General features: G+C 33.4%; 1 protein-coding gene across 2 annotated transcripts; it reads right to left on the bottom strand.

The window, feature by feature from the left end:
• Positions 1 to 735: 735 nt before the first annotated feature.
• LOC115888406 (putative inorganic phosphate cotransporter) lies at positions 736 to 19,856 on the bottom strand. 2 transcript variants are annotated; one of them, XM_030908150.1, is made up of 9 exons: positions 19,457 to 19,856; positions 18,482 to 18,693; positions 15,863 to 16,096; positions 13,681 to 13,768; positions 7,604 to 7,818; positions 7,369 to 7,527; positions 6,857 to 6,989; positions 4,603 to 4,844; positions 736 to 1,026 (listed from the first exon to the last, which is right to left on the bottom strand). In XM_030908150.1, the coding sequence occupies exons 1-9, from the start codon at positions 19,557 to 19,559 to the stop codon at positions 889 to 891; spliced, it is 1,524 nt and encodes a 507-aa protein (XP_030764010.1). In that variant the 5' UTR covers positions 19,560 to 19,856; the 3' UTR covers positions 736 to 888. The 2 variants fall into 2 exon arrangements, with proteins under 2 accessions (XP_030764010.1, XP_030764001.1); XM_030908141.1 differs by lacking the exon at positions 19,457 to 19,856 and adding an exon at positions 19,070 to 19,255.

A 19,856-nucleotide genomic window follows, 5' to 3' on the forward strand; every position in this document is an offset into this window, starting at 1 on the left:
ATATGACTCCTACTTGTAGAGGGCGCCACCTACATATTTTTAACTGGTTTGAAGAGTATAACTTTTCGTCCATACCTGTATAAAACTACTGAGCAAGAAAATATACATTTACGACGTTTTTTATGCAAATTTATGTACCCTCCCTACAATTAGGAGTCATATTGACATCAAAATCAAATTTCTCATGTCAAAAAACTCCCAGACACCAATTTTCATCCAAATATTGATGTTACTTCAGGAATTATTTGAAAAAAAATCGAAATAAAAATGAAACTTTTACACCCTGTATCTCCGAAACATTTTAGGACACACATTTATACGAACTTGTTTACTTATTTTTATCTGCAGAATACGCTGCCGAAGTTTCCGGAATACAGTTCTGACCACCCTGTATATTTTTTGATTTAAATTTGATGGGACAATATCCAAGAGATTTAAAAAAAAAGTAATAGTCATTTTTAGATTTATGACAGTTAATAATTTAGAACTTGAAATAAAAATACGATTTTAAGGCCTATTAGTAGAAATCTAACGTACAATACTTACATTTCAGTACCTTTATAATTTCACTAAATTATCTACACGAGTTATGCAATCAAACTTTTTTATAACCCTGTATACCTAAAGGTCAAAAACATTTCACGTCATAACAATAGTCTAATTGGCTAGCCATAAAGCTAATGCAACTAGTTAAAGGAGATTTGCTAACAGATACCGGGAAAATAAACAGAAAAGAATATAAAACATATATTAACAAATATTTTTTATGAAGGAATGTAAAACGTCAAGATCCCTTACATTAGTATCTGTAATATCTTATATTCTTTGCACTCAACAATCACATGGATGACGCTATGCTTCTACCAGCATAGCTAGGTATAGCGCTTGTCAGTTAACTGAGCTGGGCCTTTGTGATTTGGACCAAGCAACTTCTTTGGCGCTCGCGAAAGCAACATAGAATAAGTTGGTTCCGATGTTAATACCTGCAGCCAGGTAAAACACCATCCTCCATTGTCCTAATGTCTCCTAAAATATAATAGATTGTTACTAAGATAACATCACAGAATACCTTAAATATATACAGAACCAAACATATATGGAATCACTGGTTTATTTATAACTAAACTTTTTGCAAGGAAAAAAATTGGTATACAACTTTAAGGTAATGATTTTTGTTGTAAATAAATATGACAATAAAGAATAAATGACTGTTGCGATTTATTTCCTTGTGAATTTTGTGTTCAGTAGTAAAATCACGATTGTCCGGTAACTTTCATTCGATCAAAAAAAAAAAAAAATGCCTTATGTTGGATTAAAAGATGTACAGAGGGGATGAATTATTGCTCTCATTGAACAAGGAATGTCCCAAAGAGACGTAGCAAAGATAGTAGGCATTACCCAGGGTGTTATATCAAAAACATGCAAGGGACTTCGCACTACAAGGAACTAGGAACTCTCAAGAACAGCCCCAGACAAAGTCGTCAAAGAGTCACAACTAAATAACAAGACCGCTTTGTGTGCCAAATTGCTAGAAGAAATCGCAATGTTTCTCATCCAGAGCTACAAAAACAACTTCCGGCAGCTACAGGTGTGAACGTTACAGTTGAAACCGTAAGAAAAAGGATTTGTACTAGAGGATTATACAATAGGAGAGAGTTACGGATCCCACAATTATCTCGGCAAAATAAAATTGACCGGACTGAAGAGAAGAATGAAAAGAATCGACCAGAATTGGCCTAATATTAGATGACCATCGAATTCAGGTTCTCAGAGCTCTAGGAAAACGAGCGAGACTCCTGGCTGCCAAATCTGTACCAAGATATGAAGGAGGGACTGTAATGGTTCTGGGAGCAAAAACTCCATTGTTACCACTTCAAAAAAACTTTAACGGGTCGGAGGTATGTTGATTTAGTGCTAGAACCAATCATTAGACGTTAGAGAACTACAATTGGGGATAATTTTAACTTCTTGGACGATAATGCACCTCCCCATATCAGTAGAGTAGATAGAGAATGTCTTGAAACGAAAGGTGTCATAGTTTTGGACTGGCTTGCATGTTCACCAGATCTAAACCTTTTCGAACACTTGTGGGACCAGCTCAAAAGAAGGCTTAGAGCTCGTGGAAACAATCCAGGGAATTTCGCGCAGCTTAATGATGCAGCAATAGCAGAATGGGAAAACATACCTCAAGACGACGTTGATAATTTAATAAGAAGCATGTCAGTGAGGATAGAAGGTTGCATAAGGGCTAGAGGTGGCAACACGGATTATTAAAATTATCAATTATCTTTTTGTTTTTGCTTTTCGGCCATTAAAAATTTAAATCTCATTCTCAAAAGAAACCAAAAAAATACCACTGCGTTTATTTTGGACACTGATTAATTTTTTTTATTGTTATATGGATTATTTTTCATTAAAGGTCTTTGGTGACGACTGAGTTTTATTCATAAACACAAAATGTTCATATGTCTCAAAAATTATGAAAAATAAATTATTCCATATAAATTTGGTTGTCTTTATTGTCAAGAATCAAAATTAAAACTGAACTGGGTTTATATCAATATGGATATAGCCGAGGAAAACGAACGGGCCGACTCGCTCGCCAAAACTGGTGCAGGTACATCTTTCGTGGAACCAGAAGAGGCAGTTAAAGTTCCAAGAGAATCTTGGTACGGCCATCCAAACGCAGAACCGGAGAACTCGTAAGAGCCGACAGAATTGGTGCGCGAATGTGTATTGCAGTATACACGGGCTGAGATCACATCTGCAGAAGAGGGACTGCTTGAAGATGCCCAATGCGGATTCTGTATGGAAAGTGACTATGAAGAACATTAGGTATCCCACTGGAAAAAATATCAAAAAAGGTTTGCTATGCTCTATGGGTATGCCGCCGAATTTGTGGTAGAAACTGGGGATTAAACCCCAAAAATATGTACTGGCTATACGTGACAGCCATCAGATCTATTATCACGTATGGCGCAGTTGCCTGGTGGCAGAAAGCCAACCAAACAACGGCAAAGAATAAACTGTCAAAATTACAACGACAAGCATGCCTAGCGGTGACTGGTGCCTTTCATTCTACGCCGTCAAAAGCTTTGGAAACCCTACCCGACTCTCTCTCTTCAAATTCTTTTGGAGAGAGAGGCGAGATGGGCTACATATAGGTTTCTAAATATGGCACGAGAGAGCCAAGGAACAATCATGTTCATACAAAACCGACTAATAGACGAACTACAATCGGCTGAGATTCTGGGAATGGTCTCGGATCTCACACCACCAATCCAACTCTTGACGCGTACCTACAACGTCCTGTTTCCGAATAGGGACTAATGTGTTGGTACACGGACGGATCCAAAAACGATAAAGGATCTAGTGCAGGAATTTACTGCAGCAGTCCAAAGACTGAGATCTACCACAGTCTTGAAAAACACACCACAATTTTCCAAGCTGAGCTATATACTATTGAAACCTGTGTGCAACTGCTGGTAGAACAGAAATACACCGGGAAAACAATAAGCATATTTTTGGATAGTCAAGCCGCGTTGAAAGTACGTGAGGCAACGAAAAGCACGTCTATGACGATTCTTCACTGTAAGAAACTACTCAATATATTAGGAGATAGGAACAAAGTGTCGCTAATATGGATACCGGGAGATGTCTGCCTAGAGGGAAATGAACGTGCTGATTCCCTCGCCAAAACTGGTGCAGGCTCGCCATTCGTGGGCCCAGAACCGACACTTAGCGTACCAAAAAATCTCGCAAGAGACAGGCTCTGTGAATGGGTTAGGCGTGCGACGTTTCGGGATTGGTATGACAGTCACGGAACATGCCAAGACAATCCTAGCATATCCAAACGTAGAACAGACGAACTTCTAAAGGCTGGTAGGAACGGAGCGCGTACACTTACTGCAGTATGCACGGGCCACCGCCGCGCCGGCTGAGATCACACCTACAGAGAATGGGACTGGTGGAAGAAGCCGAATGCCGACTCTGTATGGAAGATGATGAAACAATGAAGCACGTTATGTGTACCTGCCCCGCTGAGGGCAGGACCAGGTTTGAGGTGTTTGGCAATCCCACGCTAGACCTATCAGACCTAGAAGACATATCGCCCTCGGACATAACGGCCTATGGCTGGGTCTTGAGGGTGAACTTTGATGCTCTTTTTCTATTAAAGAGCTTGTAGAAACTGAGCCACAATAGGCCCTCGCGGCCGCAGTGGAGGGTCCCACCTGGAACCCACTTTTAGTCAAATACAATACAAATACAATCCCGCTGGGAGCAGGACCAGGTTTAAGTTGTATGACAAAATTATGCTAAACTTATCAGCACTGAGTGACATATTACGCTAGAATATAACCACCTATATTCAAAGGTCAGAGCTTGAAGGTGAATTTTAAAGTTAGGAAAACTGTGCCACAAGACCCTTGCGGCCGCAGTGAAGGAACAAACAGGACCCACTCTTAGTAAAATACAAAAAATAAATAAATACAAATAGTGAGTCGTCATTGTTACGATCACTGCAAAGACATAATTAAGTGCCTTCTGTACCCAGTACCTATAATGAAGACCATAACTGTATTTTTTTCTTTTTGAACTTACCCTTCCTTCTATTAACATTCCAACGACATAGGGCGCTATGAAGCCGCACATATTCGAAGCGGCATTGGTGATGCCGTACATAGTGCCGGCAAACTTTGGACTTAGGGCTATGTGATTCATTTGATTTCCCGCGTAGGTGGCACCACCGAACGCACCAGGAATCGCCAGCAACAACTGAGCGGCCACTTTGTCACAGCCGACGTAGGCCACGCCCAGAAAACCCAGTGATGGTATGATAGAAGCTAAAGGGAATTAATTGTGTTAATTACTCTTTTATCGAGCCATTACTCTTTTTTTAAGCTTTTATATAGCCAAGAATGCAAATGTGTTCAATGAGAAGTTAATTTTAAGTATATTTCTATATTTTTTCGTTGGACTTTCTAAATACTCGTAAAAATGACTAGAAAGTGTTTGGTGTGCGGAAGTTCTAATATAAAGATCCCCGAATTATCTTTTCATAGGCAAGTAAAGCATTCAGTTGTTCTTTTATTTATATTAAACCACATGCATACTTTCTAGTTAGATTTCATAAGAATATTGATATTCGTACGGAGTGGCTAAATGTATTTTTTATAATAATTTAATTTTTGTGACAGTAAACATTCAATTTATTGTTCAAATATATGCATTTTACAAATTACATTTTTAAAATTAATGATCAAATATAGCGCGTGGACCATAGGTCCTTGACAAGGATAGATAGAGTAGAAGCACCGCGTGTGCAACAAAAAAAGATATAAATGAAAGTCGTTGATATGTTTGCGACAGCTTCCATAGTGATTTACTTATCCACGTAAGTATACAGGGTGGTCCGAACTGTATTCCGGAAAATTCGACAGCATATTCTGCAGATAAAAATAAGTAAAAAAGTTAGTATAAACATATGTCCAAAAATGCTTCGTTTCGGAGATACAGGGTGTAGAAGTTCCATTTTTATTTTCATTTTTTCCAAATAATTTCAGAAGTAACGTCAATATTTATTTGGATGAAAATTGGTGTCTAGGAGTTTTTTGACATGTGAAATTTGATTTTGATGTCAATACAACTCCTACATGTAGGGGGCGCCACCTACTTGTGTTTTAACTGTTTTGAAGAATAATAACTTTTCTCTCTCGTACCTGTATAACACGACTGAGTGGAAAAATGTACATTTTCGTGATATTATACATAAAAAATGTCTCTTGGTAAAAATCACTACGAGAACCGTTCTCAAGATATTTAGAATATAAATAGTCAATACATATCATTATTGACAAAAAATAAACACGTTGAGTAGATATAGTATTTGACTGAAATAATACACTTGGGAGATTTTTATTTTTCTAAATTAATCATAAATTTTTCTGCGAAAAAATAATGATAAAACAGTTTCTGTTGAACTTTTGGCACAAAAACAATTCATATTTATGATTTCAGTCTAATAACTCTTTAGTCAACATGTTAAATTTAGGTCAATAATGATAGGTATTGATAATTTCGATTCCAAATATCTCGAGAACCATTTCTCATAACGATTTTTACCAAGAGACCTTTTTTACGTAAAAAACATCACAAATGTATATTTTTTTACCCAGTACTTTATACAGGTACGGACGAAAAATTATTACTCTTCAAACCAGTTAAAAAATATGTAGGTGGCGCCCTCTACAAGTAGGAGTTACAGTGACATCAAAATCAAATTCCTCACGTCAAAAAACTCCCAGACACCAATTTTCATCCAAATATTGACGTTACTTCATAAATTATCTGGAAAAAATCGAAATAAAAATGAAACTTCTACACCCTGTATCTCCCAAACTAAGCATTTTAGAACATACATTTATACCAACTTTTTTACTTATTTTTATCTGCAAAATATGCTTCCGAAGTTTCCGGAATACAGTTCGGACCACCCTGTATATGATCTAGGGAATAACCCCATATTCTGTCCAACGAGAAGATACATAACAGTGACAGTAACGTTTGTTATTTTAATTCCCAGGTAAATGGTATTTTCTGTCATTTTTTGGGTGTCGTCTGTCGAAATCTTCTTGAATACTTCGACAACTTTGTGTCTGTTCCCAGAAAAACCCTGACTAGTTAGCACGTTTCTCATTGGTTAAAATGCGTAGAAACCTGATTGTTAGTCAGGTTTCTACGCATTTCAACCAATAAGAAACGCGTTGACTAGTCAGGGATTCTTCTGGGAATAGACCTTTTGTCGTACTTTGTATACTATTACTAGAGTAAATGTTACAATTGACTTTAAACTTACCAACTGAATTCCATAACTTATAGGACATTGACAGTGAAATAAATCCTTTAAGCAACATCCAATCAGCCAGCATACTTATCAAAATACCAGCCCACCAGCTAGTTAAGTACGGTACAGCAGAAAGAATCGCATTCTAGGAAAAAAATCAGTATAAAACTATATAAAACTGATCAGAAAAATATATATTATGGAACAAAGTTATAAATGTTTAAATAAATCAAATAACAATTATCACACCCCTATAACTTTTTTATTTTTTAGATAAAAAAAAACAGCGCCCAGTTGGCTGGGAAATGACGGTCGATGACAGCGATCTTCATTTCATAGCCATCGCTGACGCCTTTTTTTTCGATCATACAGTATAATATTCTCTAGAACCTAGACTTGGTACTAATATAATTACAATATGATATCAGCAAACAGTACGCCATTTAAAATAACATAAATTATGAGGTTTAGAGGACTTTAGAGGAAAAAGTTTTTCACATGATAGAAGTGATACATGGACTTACTGATTGAATATCAAAATGAAGAATTTTGTCCATGTACGTTGGTAGTTCAGTCAATTGGGTGTAAAATGCCCATGAATTTCCACACTGAGTCACCAAAATAGCCCATAAAGGTAAACACGTCAACATTTTTGACCATGGTATTTGGAGCTTGTCCTCATCCTAACCAAAAATAAAATGCGATTTAGTCAAACCGTATTCCTTTTTTTTATTTATTATTGATGCCAAAGAAGCTTACCTGTGGTCCTATACTTGCTAAAATAAATGTTTGCTCTTGTCTATCTATCCTCGGATGCGCTGTAGGAGAGTCATACACGAAATATAACCAAAATCCAAACCAAATTATACCAAGAATACCGAATATGTAAAAAGCTAGAGGCCAACCGCCATCGTATTCCAAAGAACACAGCCAACCAGAAAGCGGAAGAGATATAATAGTACCGAAATTAGCACCTATAATAAAAAGATAAAATTATAATTTAAATTTCCATGTCAATAACTAAGTTAACTATGAATATCGTATGTTGATATTAGAATAATATTTAGAAAAAAAAAATTATAAAGTTTTGATATGTTGAGGTTATACGTACTAAAAGGACACTTTTTAAAATCAAAAGAGTTCCTAACTGTAAAGTGTGAGCGTCACCCCCAAAAACCACCCCCAATACGCACTGCGGTGGTTTTTCTCGTTTTTGTCGAAAACCATTAGTCGCTCAGAAAATTTTATTCTTGTCAAAAATATTCCTTATAAAATTTGCTACAAAAAAGGTTCTATTCATTATTTATATTTATCCAATGCATTTCGAGCAATAACCGTTTGAAAAATGGAGTACAAAAAAAATACAGGTCGCCTTTCAAATTATCTCCCAAGATATTCTAACGCCTGACTCCCAAGGTATTTTAACGTGCTAAATATACACGCAACAGATATAATAATACTGTATAATATAAACAAAAACATTGCCTATTCCACTAAACTAACAGTCATACGTTCATCTACATATTGTCATCGTCTATAGTTTCTAGAATGTACTCAGTATTCGAACAACTTTGCCCAAGACAGGTTCCGCACATAGTTGTACAATTTCATGCCGGCTTTAATGCAACTTCATCTTTTTACACAATCTTGTTTGCTGATGTTCAAATTATTTGTACTGCCATCAAAATATCTGAGAAAAATGAACAAGTTCTAGTCGTTGGACAAAATGTCGATCTTGTTGTTTCATTAGCAGTACTTTCCGCCGATGAAAAAGACATTCTTTTTCTGAAAGAAGCCATAGGTAATGTGAAACAACGAATGTATAGTTCGAGACTTGGAATCATCCAGTATTATACGTAATTTAAAAAAATCAATTTTATTTCTTCACGCTACAAAAGCTGTCTACAAGTGAAGCTCACACTTTAAAGTTAAGAACTCTTTTGATTTTAAAAAGTCTCCTTTTGGTGCGTCTAATCTCAACATATCAAAACTTTATAATTTTTTCTTCTATTCGGCTATTTTAGGTCTAATATAAACAAATATACTAATAACAAAATCTCAGAGAACTGTAAGTAAACATAGGAAAAAAAATCTCTTTAAATTTCTGCTATTTATGTATATCAAAAATTTGTCTTCAACTGATATTCTAGTGAAAACTGGTAACATTACAAGATGCAAACAAAAACATGACTTTTATTAACAAATATTTTAGACCACCTTTAGACTTACTTATTTCTTTGAGATAGAAATATATAGGGTGGTCCGAACTGTATCCCGGAAACTTCGGCAGCATATTCTGCACATAAAAATAAGCAAAAAAGTTCAAAAAAAACTTATGTCCTAAATACTTCGTTTCGGAAATACAGGGTGTAGAAATTTCATTTTATTTCGATTTTTTTCCTAATAATTTCTTAACTAAATTCGTTATTTGGATGAAAATTAGTATCTGGGGATTTTTAAACATGAGAAATTTTAATTCGATGTCAACATGACTCCTACTTTTAGGGGGCGCCACCTATACATATATTTTTAACTGTTTTAAAGAGTAATAACTCCGCTCCTGTATTACACGACTAAGTGAAAAAACATACAGTTCTTTGAAGAAAATGTCTCTTACAGATATACATCCCGTTCTCCAGATATTTGGAATCTTAATCATCACTGAAAAAATTAAAGATTTTCACTATAAAGATATTTGACTGAACTAATAATTTTCAAGACATTTTAGTACCATAGGTTTAACTGAAGCTTTAAAACCTAATTGTAAGTTTTCTAAAAAATTCACGATTTTTAAAAAATTTTACTTAGGGTAAAACAAGCAATTTTTTTAGAGAAAAATTTCAAAAATTACGAAATTTCTACAAAATTGACAGTCAGGTTTTAAAACATATTCTGTTAAACTTTTGGTATCAGAACGTTGAGAGAATTATTAATTTACACAAATATATATCTAGTGAACATGTTTAATTTGTGTCATTGAGGGCATGTATTGATTTTAAGAATCCAAATATCTTGAGACCGGTTGCTCGCAGTGATTTTTAGCAAGAGACCTTTTTTGCGTAAAATAAGCCGTAAATGTATATTTTTTCACTCAGCAGTGTACTACAGGGACGGACGAAAAGTTATTACTCATCAAAACAGTAAAAAAACATGTAGGTGGCGTAGTACGAGTCATATTTACATCGAAATCAAATTTCTCATGTTAAAAAACCTTTGAATAAGAAGACTAAGGAAGGAGCATATCAAAAATCTTAGGTACACCGCGATGGGCCTCAAATATGGCCGACTTAAATTCCGGTTTATCAGGGTCGTTCTAATTTTGTTTAAAAAATCTAAAACTATGATGTAGGGTAGACGTGGGGTAGACTCAATAATTTGTTGTTTTATTTTACGGTGTGAATAAATGTTGGTAGTTACTAAAATTGTTATAAAAATATATAATTCTAATAAAAATAGATAAGTTATAATAAGTATTTATCATAGATTTAGGAAGAACAGATATCACATTATGCATTTTAACCCGACCAAACATTCGGAGGTTGACTACGTACTGTAAAAATCAACTGAGATAGAGAAGGCGACATTGCTACATATCAAATTTGCACCTATCTACTTAGTTTGATTTGCAGAAAAGGTGACTTTAAAACCTTCACCGGATATCAATAAATCTCAATTTCTTAATTAAATTAATAGTTTATTTTTAAAGAAGCATGCGTAATAATATGTTATTAACCAGAGGATATATGCGTTACTATTAAAAGACATGTTTACTGTTTAATGTGCTGAAACGTCCAGAACTATTGGCAACGTCGCTGCTAGTCTTCCAGAATGAAATGAGCCGTCCGTCCCACCACCCCTCGCGACGGCCCACTACCCATGGTCAACGTACTACGTTTAGCTTACGGTGTGTTTGAAGTCGGAATCAAGTCCGAAGTGACCTTTTCAGTGTTTTTCAGTAGTTTTTGTTTTTGTTTAATGTACTTTTGAATCTGCGAATTTTCAATATGGTACGACAGTGTCAAATGTGTGGACAAATAAGCTCAAATTACCCGAATTTGTCTTTTCACAAGTAGGTATTGTTTCCGCTGCGCCGTAATCGTACATAGGCGTCCCACAAGGGAGCCTCTCACAATTAAAATAATTTCTAATTATATTTGTTGAATTTTGATCTATTAAAAAAAGAACGTAGTAGCCGGTAATTGAATTATAATTCGTCTCAATTACTACCTAATTGTTGTAGATCATAACAAATTTGAATATAAACGTTACATTTGAAACTTTATTATAAGCCAGAAAGTGACATTTTTTTTTTTAAATTGCGTTCTATTTTGGTCATTATATACGATATTCTAAAGGAATTTTGCTCAATAAATAAACAAAGGTGTTTACCCGACCTTTTTTACATTTTATTGCTTTATTATATCTGCCCCTTCGGCCTTGTTTAGACAATTTTTTACCACCGTACAAATACATCTTCTTAGAGTTATTTGTACGGTGTGTTTAACTTTTTTTAGAATGGGACGAACTGTAAATAATTCTTAGCCTACTAGTTTTATACATACCTATATAGAGAGCGACCCAGGCCTCCAAAAAAGCTTTTTACCTATTACGTTTTTGGTTTGTGATTTTTATTTCAATTTTTTTACATAAGATGGGGGCCATTGTAACGCACATTTTCAAAATATTTTTGTCAACATACAGGATGATTCAAACCGTAATACATATGCTTAATACAGTTCATGAAGATTAGGACATTTAACTAAAATTTGATTATCTGATGAAGCTACCCTTAAAAGTAATGGATTTGTAAATAAACGTAATAGGTATTCATTATTATGCGACAAAAATCCCATACTGTAGCACACAGATTTTATACTTTTAATGATAAATGCCTTCTATTGCGAGACTAAAAGGCAATTGCCTCGTATCAGAGCCATCATAATACAAGAAGAAGACCGAAAGTCAAATCTTGTCTTATATTTTCAAAAAAAAACACAATTTTCTCATTAAATATTGAGTATAGGAAGTTATTAATAAAATACAAGATTAAACAACTATTACACAGTACTTCACAGGAAGCTATCGATTGCGAACTAACTAAATCGTTACTAATTGGGTACTAATTTTGAAAAGTTCTTTTTAAGATAAAAAAAGGTAAAACTAAAACCTAAACTATCATTTGAGATTAAACGGGAAGTTCTAAATAATGTTGCCTATTCTAAACAAGAAAAATTTATTTATAAGTTAAGTTTTATAACATTCCTAATTAAATTTGGGCGAAAAGAATATTTCTGTTTGCTGTAGGTAATTTTCTCTCAGGAAAATACGCAAATAAAAATGACTTTTAAGTCAAAAAGTCAAAAGGACAAGTTATTCCAAAAGGACTGTCCTTTTCAAAAAGGACAAGTGGCAACCCTAGGTATTTCTGGAATGGAAATTTAATGGCAAATCTACAACTTTGGTTTGAAAATATGTTCCGGCCACCTATGTTTACAAAAATGTATAATATGTGCCTAAATGCCTCCATATTCTGAAAAAAAAAAATTGAAAGAAAAGTCACCAACCACAAACCTAATATAGAACTGTTTCGGAAGCCTGAGTCACCCTGTAAATATTCAAAAGTAACTGAAAGTTTATATAGAAGTAACTGAAAGTTTAAATTGAAAATCGACGTTGGAGTGATTTTCGAAAACTACTAACGTTTCAACATAAGTATATGTGGGATATTAATTGTATTATTATATTAGACCTTATAACAAAACCATCTGACGAAAAAGTGTTAATGTAGTATATTAATATGGAGTAAAAATTTTACTAATTAATTTACTTTTAGTTTACTAATTAAATTCGTTCCAAAAAACGATACGCCACTGGCCATTAGAACAATCCCAAATGCGCCTAGTTGCCGGGGTCGGAAATTTTAGACTTCTCTGTCTCTTCTGTCCTTGTTTGACACATTGGAATGTTTGATACACTACCAACGAGTATTTATAAATGAGATGTTCGGTCTCTCTTTATAATGTCTTTGGTATTTATTAACACAAACATCCGATACGCTACTGAAGCAGGTAAGTCAAATTAACGTATATAAATTCTTTGACATCTAATCTTTGACAAGTAATAAATAAAAGCTAAAATGCAAGAAAAATATATAATTTAGTTAATTTAAGTGAATTTCAAAAATGATCGGTTTACTACACGTATGTATATTATATAGTCACTTACTAGCGAAAAGTTGTTCCATTATTTCACTCAATTTTTGCCGAGATCTACCGCACGCTACACAACCAACTATTTTAGAGTCTTTTTCGATAAATCGCGATAGTGTCACTGTTAATTTAAATTCTGCCACAATTTCCATCTAGATTTACTACCTTTATACAACTATCAGTAGTAGAATAAATAATAAATAACATAAAATAAGCTCCGTAAAGACTGACAAATCCACAAAATTTCAAATCAAATTCAAATGTGTCAAATGAATCGTCAAACAGAACTGTCAAGGATCCCCACCCTAAAGTGCTTTTATGGTGCTTTTTCCGCCCACCATGCATGAATACATAGATAGCATTATGCTCCTTCCTTAGTCTTCTTATTCAAAGTAAAAAACCAACCCAGATGACAATAATTTTCATCCAAATATTGACGTTAGTTCAAAAATTGTTTCGAAGAAATCAAAATAAAAATTAAATTTTACACCCTCTATCTTCGAAACCTCCGAAAAAGCCTTTTTGGGACATAAGTTTATACAAACTACTTATTTTTATATGCTGCCGCTTATATGAATATGCTGCCAAAGTTTCCGGAATACAGTTCGAACCACCCTGTATACTTACCAGCATAAACATAAGCACCAAACTTGCTCCTCTCTAAAGGAGGTACCCACTTTGCCAACATGGCATGCATGGATGGAAAGGTGACACCCTAAAAAAATAAAATAAGCATCGTAACTATACCAGAGTTGCTTATACCTAAATGTTCTCAAAATTCTCATTTTTCTAGAGAATAATTAGAAAAAAAACAGAAAATTCAGAATAAAATTTTAAAAAGTTAGAATAAACTGTACCCACCATTGTCAAAAACAAAGAAAGAAATAAATTACATTCTTTAGAAGCAGCACAGGTTTATTTTTTTACTATAGATACCGACAATTGCGTTGCTTTTAAAAATATATATTACTACCAATTAAACTTTTAGTTACGTAATCGAGGGCGCGATTTTTAAATTCATTGTTGCCAACCTTGGACATATTCGGCGCCGCGCCGGACTGATTAACAGGAATTTAAATTTCCCGCTGGGAATTCAGGTGGTAGCTCTACTGTAAAAATGTCAAGTTGTCACATTTATATTTTTATTTCCTGCATTGTCATTCGTTTTGACTACGGTTTTTACACTTTAATTTTGTATTACGAGTTATTGGTTTAAATGAATTGTGTTGTGATAATTTGAGCTTAGAAGTTTTTACTAGCATTGCTCCTTTTAGAACCTCTTTTAGTGCGAAGTGTACAAGATGGCGTAATAGCTATCTTGTACTAATCGCCACTTTATTAAAATATTTTGAACGGGAAACCGGTAGTAATGACCCTTTATGTCCCTTAAGTGCTGTTAAGGAGGTGAATTTTGTTGATGTAAATAATAACTGTTTATATATTTATAATTAATTTATTTTACTGTCCTAAAATATTCTGATTAAAAGAAAATGTTTGAAAGTGGGCAGCACTGTGCCAGTCAAGCTTAATCATGTGACTAAAAGTTTATTTGATATGAACATATAGTAATCGCAAAAGATTTTCCGATGCACGTCATCAATCATATCGACATTGACACTAAAGTCTATAAACCTGACTAAATGAAATTTTGGCGAAAATGTTTAAATTTGTTGTATAATTTAAGACACCGAGCAGCTCTTCATTTTACTTTATAGAGCAAATGATTGAAACAGATATTTTATTTAGATTAAAGCTGCAAAAATTAGTTTAAACCGAATTTTATTATCGCTATGTTGGGCACACTGCGCCGTTTTCAACAAGGTTGTCGTTTATTATTTGACAATTATCCTAATTTCAGTTATTATTTTGTATAATATCGTGTTGTTGAATCTTTGTGATTAATTCTCGTTTTTTGCTTATTTCATAGAGTCTTTTTTAAAAATCGTACTTTTAAGCACAAACAGTTCTTTTAAGAATTAAATCTTCGAATTTTTGTATTGCAGTTCTTGAAATTGTGTGTTAAAAATATGTTGAAGCATTTTAACAGTCGAAGCAAAGAACTTGTAGCTTCCCTGATAAATTATTTTACGTGACAATAAAGATCCTTTATTACCCTTGCTTGCAGTCAGAGAAGTAAGTTTGATTGATAAGCACATTACACCACTTTCAAAGTTATTTCTAAGTTAGTTTTTATTAAATTCTGTGAATATTAGTTTGTGCATTAATAGCACCCCCTTACTTGTTATTACCACTTATGGCGTTGTAAGATGTACATCAATAAATAAATAAATAACCCATAATAACGCTTAGAATAATGGATTAGTTTTTGCCAATATATATGTAATAAGTAAAATAAGCTATATAAAACAAATAAATCAATTACTTACTAAAATATTAGTTATTAAATAAAACGGAAAAATATTTAAAAAATAATATAATAAATATACTGTTTGTCACTTTTAAATTAAGATTCATCTAATAGATCCATCACAATTTGGCAGCGCTGTCGCCATCGCGTGTCATTCAAAGTTGATCACGTGCATCGGAAATTGTTTTGGAATTACCATAGTAGTTTATTTTAATTTAATATAAATATTTTTAATAATTAATATAATTCATTTATAACAAATGTATTCTGAGATATAAAATATATTGGATAGTCTTAACTGTTACTTGTTTGGGAAAGTAATTAGTAACCTGTAAAGATTAATACATATATATTCAAACCCCGTTATATGCGATTACTTAAAGAACACATCTACAGCGTAAAGCGGGGTATTAGAGTACTGTACACATTAATACAACTTACTTCTCCCATGCCTTCTAACACTCTAACAATAATAAATAAAGGAAAGTTAATTCGGGCAGCTATTGGACTGAGCAACGTGAAAATCGCAGTGATAAGTACTCCAATTCCATAGACTAGTTTACCACCAAAAAGTTCTGCCATTCGGCCGCCAGGTACTTGCGTCAGAACATAACCGTAAAAAAACGCTCCAAGAACTATACCTTGCGTCTTTTCGTCCCAGTCAAACTCCCCAGTCTGGAAAAAATACAATATATGTGACATTTTTAAACCAAATTTAAATACAAATGAATGATTTAGGTCAAATATCCTTTAAGCTATTAGCAGAAAATAAAGAGATTTGTTAAAAACAAATCTATATAGGGTGTCCCCATGTTTCGTGGACATAGATCCATATACATATACTACATATACTCAGCCTAACATCTAAAAAATGAAGCCCAAACAGTGAAAGAGAAATATGGAATTCTGCATAAGTCTATTTCACCCGAATATTCATTTAACTGCGCATGCCTTACCTGAAGAAGTTTTCAATGGTCGGTGTTTTTAAAGGGAAGTGGTTGACTGACATTTCACCTAACCTTCAATTTTATTTATATTTTTATTATTATTATCATGGAGTTGGAAAAATATCAAAAAATAGTTGGAAACAATAAACTAAATAAAATCACTCTTTTACACGCACAAATAAAAGTAATCCAAACAGAACTAAACAACAATCAATCGGAGTTTGGCGCAATCGCAGTTCAATCGATATCCGGGTGAAATAGACTTATGCAGCATTAATATGGAGCTGAATTATGTTGTCTTTTTCTTACGACACGGAAACAGCACACGGGGTTAAATACGGAACACTGAGTATGGTATTGGGGAGTTATATGTATATATAACTTATTACAATTGTACAACACATTCAACATAATAAAACTAAAAAATATATATTTTATAAATACATCTAGGTCCAGGCACAACATAAGCCGCGTAGACCCAGCCAAAAAGAACGCGACTCGACAGAGGCACACAGACGACGGGGTATTTGGCGCTTGGGTGTGTTTTCATTGGTAGTTTAAATCATCTGACTATTGAAAAATGCGACAAAGTCTCTATCTCGTATGCATCGCTCAGGAAGTTAAAGTGCCGGTGGCTGGCCTGTTGTGGTGAGAACAGCGTGGGTGAATTAATTAGCGTGTATTTTTGTTTTTATTTAGACATTTAGGGCGAGAATTATTCAGATTGTTTGTGTTTATAAATTTAAATTATTTGATGGCTAGGGAGATGGGTATCATGAGTGGATGGGAGGTGGCGGAATTTCCAAAATTTGTTATCTTATTGGAGTTTGTCTAAGTAGACAGTCGTAGTGGAAGTGGAAACGGGAAAGTTGTTGTCCATCTCTGTTTAAGCATAGACTTTTTATAGGCGTTTCATTCCAATGTATGTAATTCCTATGCCTAGAGATCCATTGCCGGGCCTGTATACTCACGAGCCTCCACTGCATTAAACTTTAAAAAAATAAACACATTTTTTTAGATATTATAAGAACCGTTATTCCGATTTGAATGAGATTTTGGTTGCTAAGTGTTTTAACATTTGAATTTTACAAAATCAAGAAAAAGTGCGGGAAGGGTGAAAACTACTCCCACCCCTACATAAATTTTAATATAAATATTTTCTAACTCAACCGACGACCGATTCTTTTTTCGTAAAATGGTCCTTCTAGTATTTGCTACATTTTTTGTCTCTTGTAAAAAACGCCACCGCGCATAGTTTTTGACGTTCTTTTTTATTTTTCATTGATGCCCTCTAACGGACAAACGAAGCACTTTTCTATAAAGGTAAATTTTATGCAATTAACTTAGTTTGATTCAAAATATACGTAGTTGTTCTATGTCCACGGAATATTGAAACTTCCTGTATATTTTGTAAGTCTGTTTTAGAAAAATTAACTCTCCAAAATTTTTCTTTTTTAAACTAGGTATGCGATGTTTTTTTACAAGAGTAAAAAATGTAACAAATACTAGAGGGACAATTTTATGAAAAGAAAATCTGTCGTCGGTGGAGTTTTTTTTACTCGTATCCAACTCAGTATATATAAAAAAAATTAAGAAACACAAAAATATATATAAAATATACAAAACGGCTAAATTAATAAAAAAAGGCACATCATACATTTAAAAAAAAAACATAGTCAAACAATCAACATAAATAGGAACAATACTTGTACAGAATTAGACAAACTACAAAAAATGGAGTTGGAAAATATTTATACTAAAATGTTTGTAGGGGTGGGGGTAGTTTTTACCCTTCCTGTACTTTTCCTTGGTTTTTGTAAAAGCCAAACGTTAAAGCATTTAGCAAAACATAGACACCCAAAATCCCATTCAAATCAGAAACACGGTTCTTAAAATATCTGAAAAAATGTGTTTATTTTCTTAAAGTTTGGTGTCCTCTAGCGGATAAACGAAGCACTTTTGTATAGAGGTAAATTGTGTCCAATGTTGTAGTTGTATGTCCACGGAATATTGGGACACCTGTATTAAAGGTCTATCATTAGAAAAAATATAAATTTTCAAAACACCTTTCAGTTTGAGGTTTGTAAACCATTCAAAAGTTCCTAATACTTACTGATGGTACTGTACTGTTGGTAATATTTCCATTCATTGGACAATGATCAAAAGTGTCATTACTATTTGGTGGCTGAGGTATAGCTGTCTGATTAACCATAGCTACTATAGCTACAGAGAGGTTGACCCGCATAGCGTAAACATTGGCAAATCCCAAAAATCCGAGTATACCCAGAACATGCCTGGATTTGATACAGTTCTTTGTGTCCTCAACTAAAACGGAAATACAATATTATTTTATTAAGCATTAGTTATAGTGCGAAATAGAATAGATAATGTCTAATGTAGATAATATATGATAGGTATTATATTTTGTTTTTAGAATTAATCTAATACAGATCATTAACAGAGCAACTATAATTAAAGTCAATAACCAGAGCATATAAGAAATTAGCCTATATATTAACCATTTTAAAAAAATATTTACATTATAGTATATATGGACCAAAAGTACCACAAATATAAATAGAAGTATACCTATTTAATTCTACAAAATTAGACAGAATTCTACAAAAAATACATAAATATTGATCAGACTTAGCTAAATCATGGTCCTAGCAATTAACATTAAAAAGTAGTGTTGTTTTACCAGCATCATTTTTATTATATTGGTCTTGGTTTTCAAAGACATGTTTACTGATTGTTGGTAGCTTTTCAAAACCATTCAACGAATGTTTCTTTTTCGTATTTTTTCTACCAATTACTACCATATTGAAACTTAATACTTATTCACAGATACACTGGTACTAAATTTATCATATTAAGAGGTGGCCTCTTTCGTTAACTCATTAAGCTATAAATTATTACAATTATCTTATCAGACTTTATCAATAAATTCCTATGACATAAAAATAATAATTACTGGTTATTTACTCTAAGCCCTTACTTATAAACATTTAACAATAAAAGTGTCACATATACTTATTTTTGTCTTTTTTTGGTAGATGTAAACTTCAATGTAAAAAGAATTGTATACCTGATGGGGGAATAATTCGAGTAGTTTCATCTTCATCTTCATAAATGCTCTCAGTATCACTATCGTATTCATTTATTACTTCATCTCTATTTGGATCATACATGATTACAAACTAACATTCATTTAAATGCATGCACAATAACGAAAAAGTAATAATTTAATAAACACTTCTATTCTTACAATATTTCTTTATGACTCATGATCTTTTTTCCCTGTTTAGATAACTAATAATAATTTAATCGTTACTTAAATTACTAAGATTCAACAAAGAATTATAGAATTACAGTACAGATTAGTGAAAATGGGGCGTCAAATTCAATTTGTGTCTTTGTTATAATTTTTCTTTATCGACTCTAAACAAATCATGAATCAGCTGTGTTTTTGTTTTGTTGGCTGTGGT

This window comes from Sitophilus oryzae, unplaced genomic scaffold (assembly GCF_002938485.1).
Source record: "Sitophilus oryzae breed Bouriz unplaced genomic scaffold, Soryzae_2.0 scaffold_1167_pilon_pilon, whole genome shotgun sequence".
In the NCBI taxonomy this organism is placed as follows: domain Eukaryota; kingdom Metazoa; phylum Arthropoda; class Insecta; order Coleoptera; family Curculionidae; genus Sitophilus; species Sitophilus oryzae.

Bases quoted from the DNA above. Each gene is read 5' to 3' on its own strand.
- LOC115888406 (XM_030908141.1), bottom strand. From the start codon at position 19,190: ATGGTAGTAATTGGTAGAAAAAATACGAAAAAGAAACATTCGTTGAAT. The intron at 13,769-15,862 runs GTAAGTTGTATT...TTATTTTTTTAG, and splicing joins TGTTAGAAGGCATGGGAGAA to GGTGTCACCTTTCCATCCAT. The intron at 7,819-13,680 runs GTAAGTATACAG...TTTTTATTATAG, and splicing joins TGGTGCTTATGTTTATGCTG to GTGCTAATTTCGGTACTATT.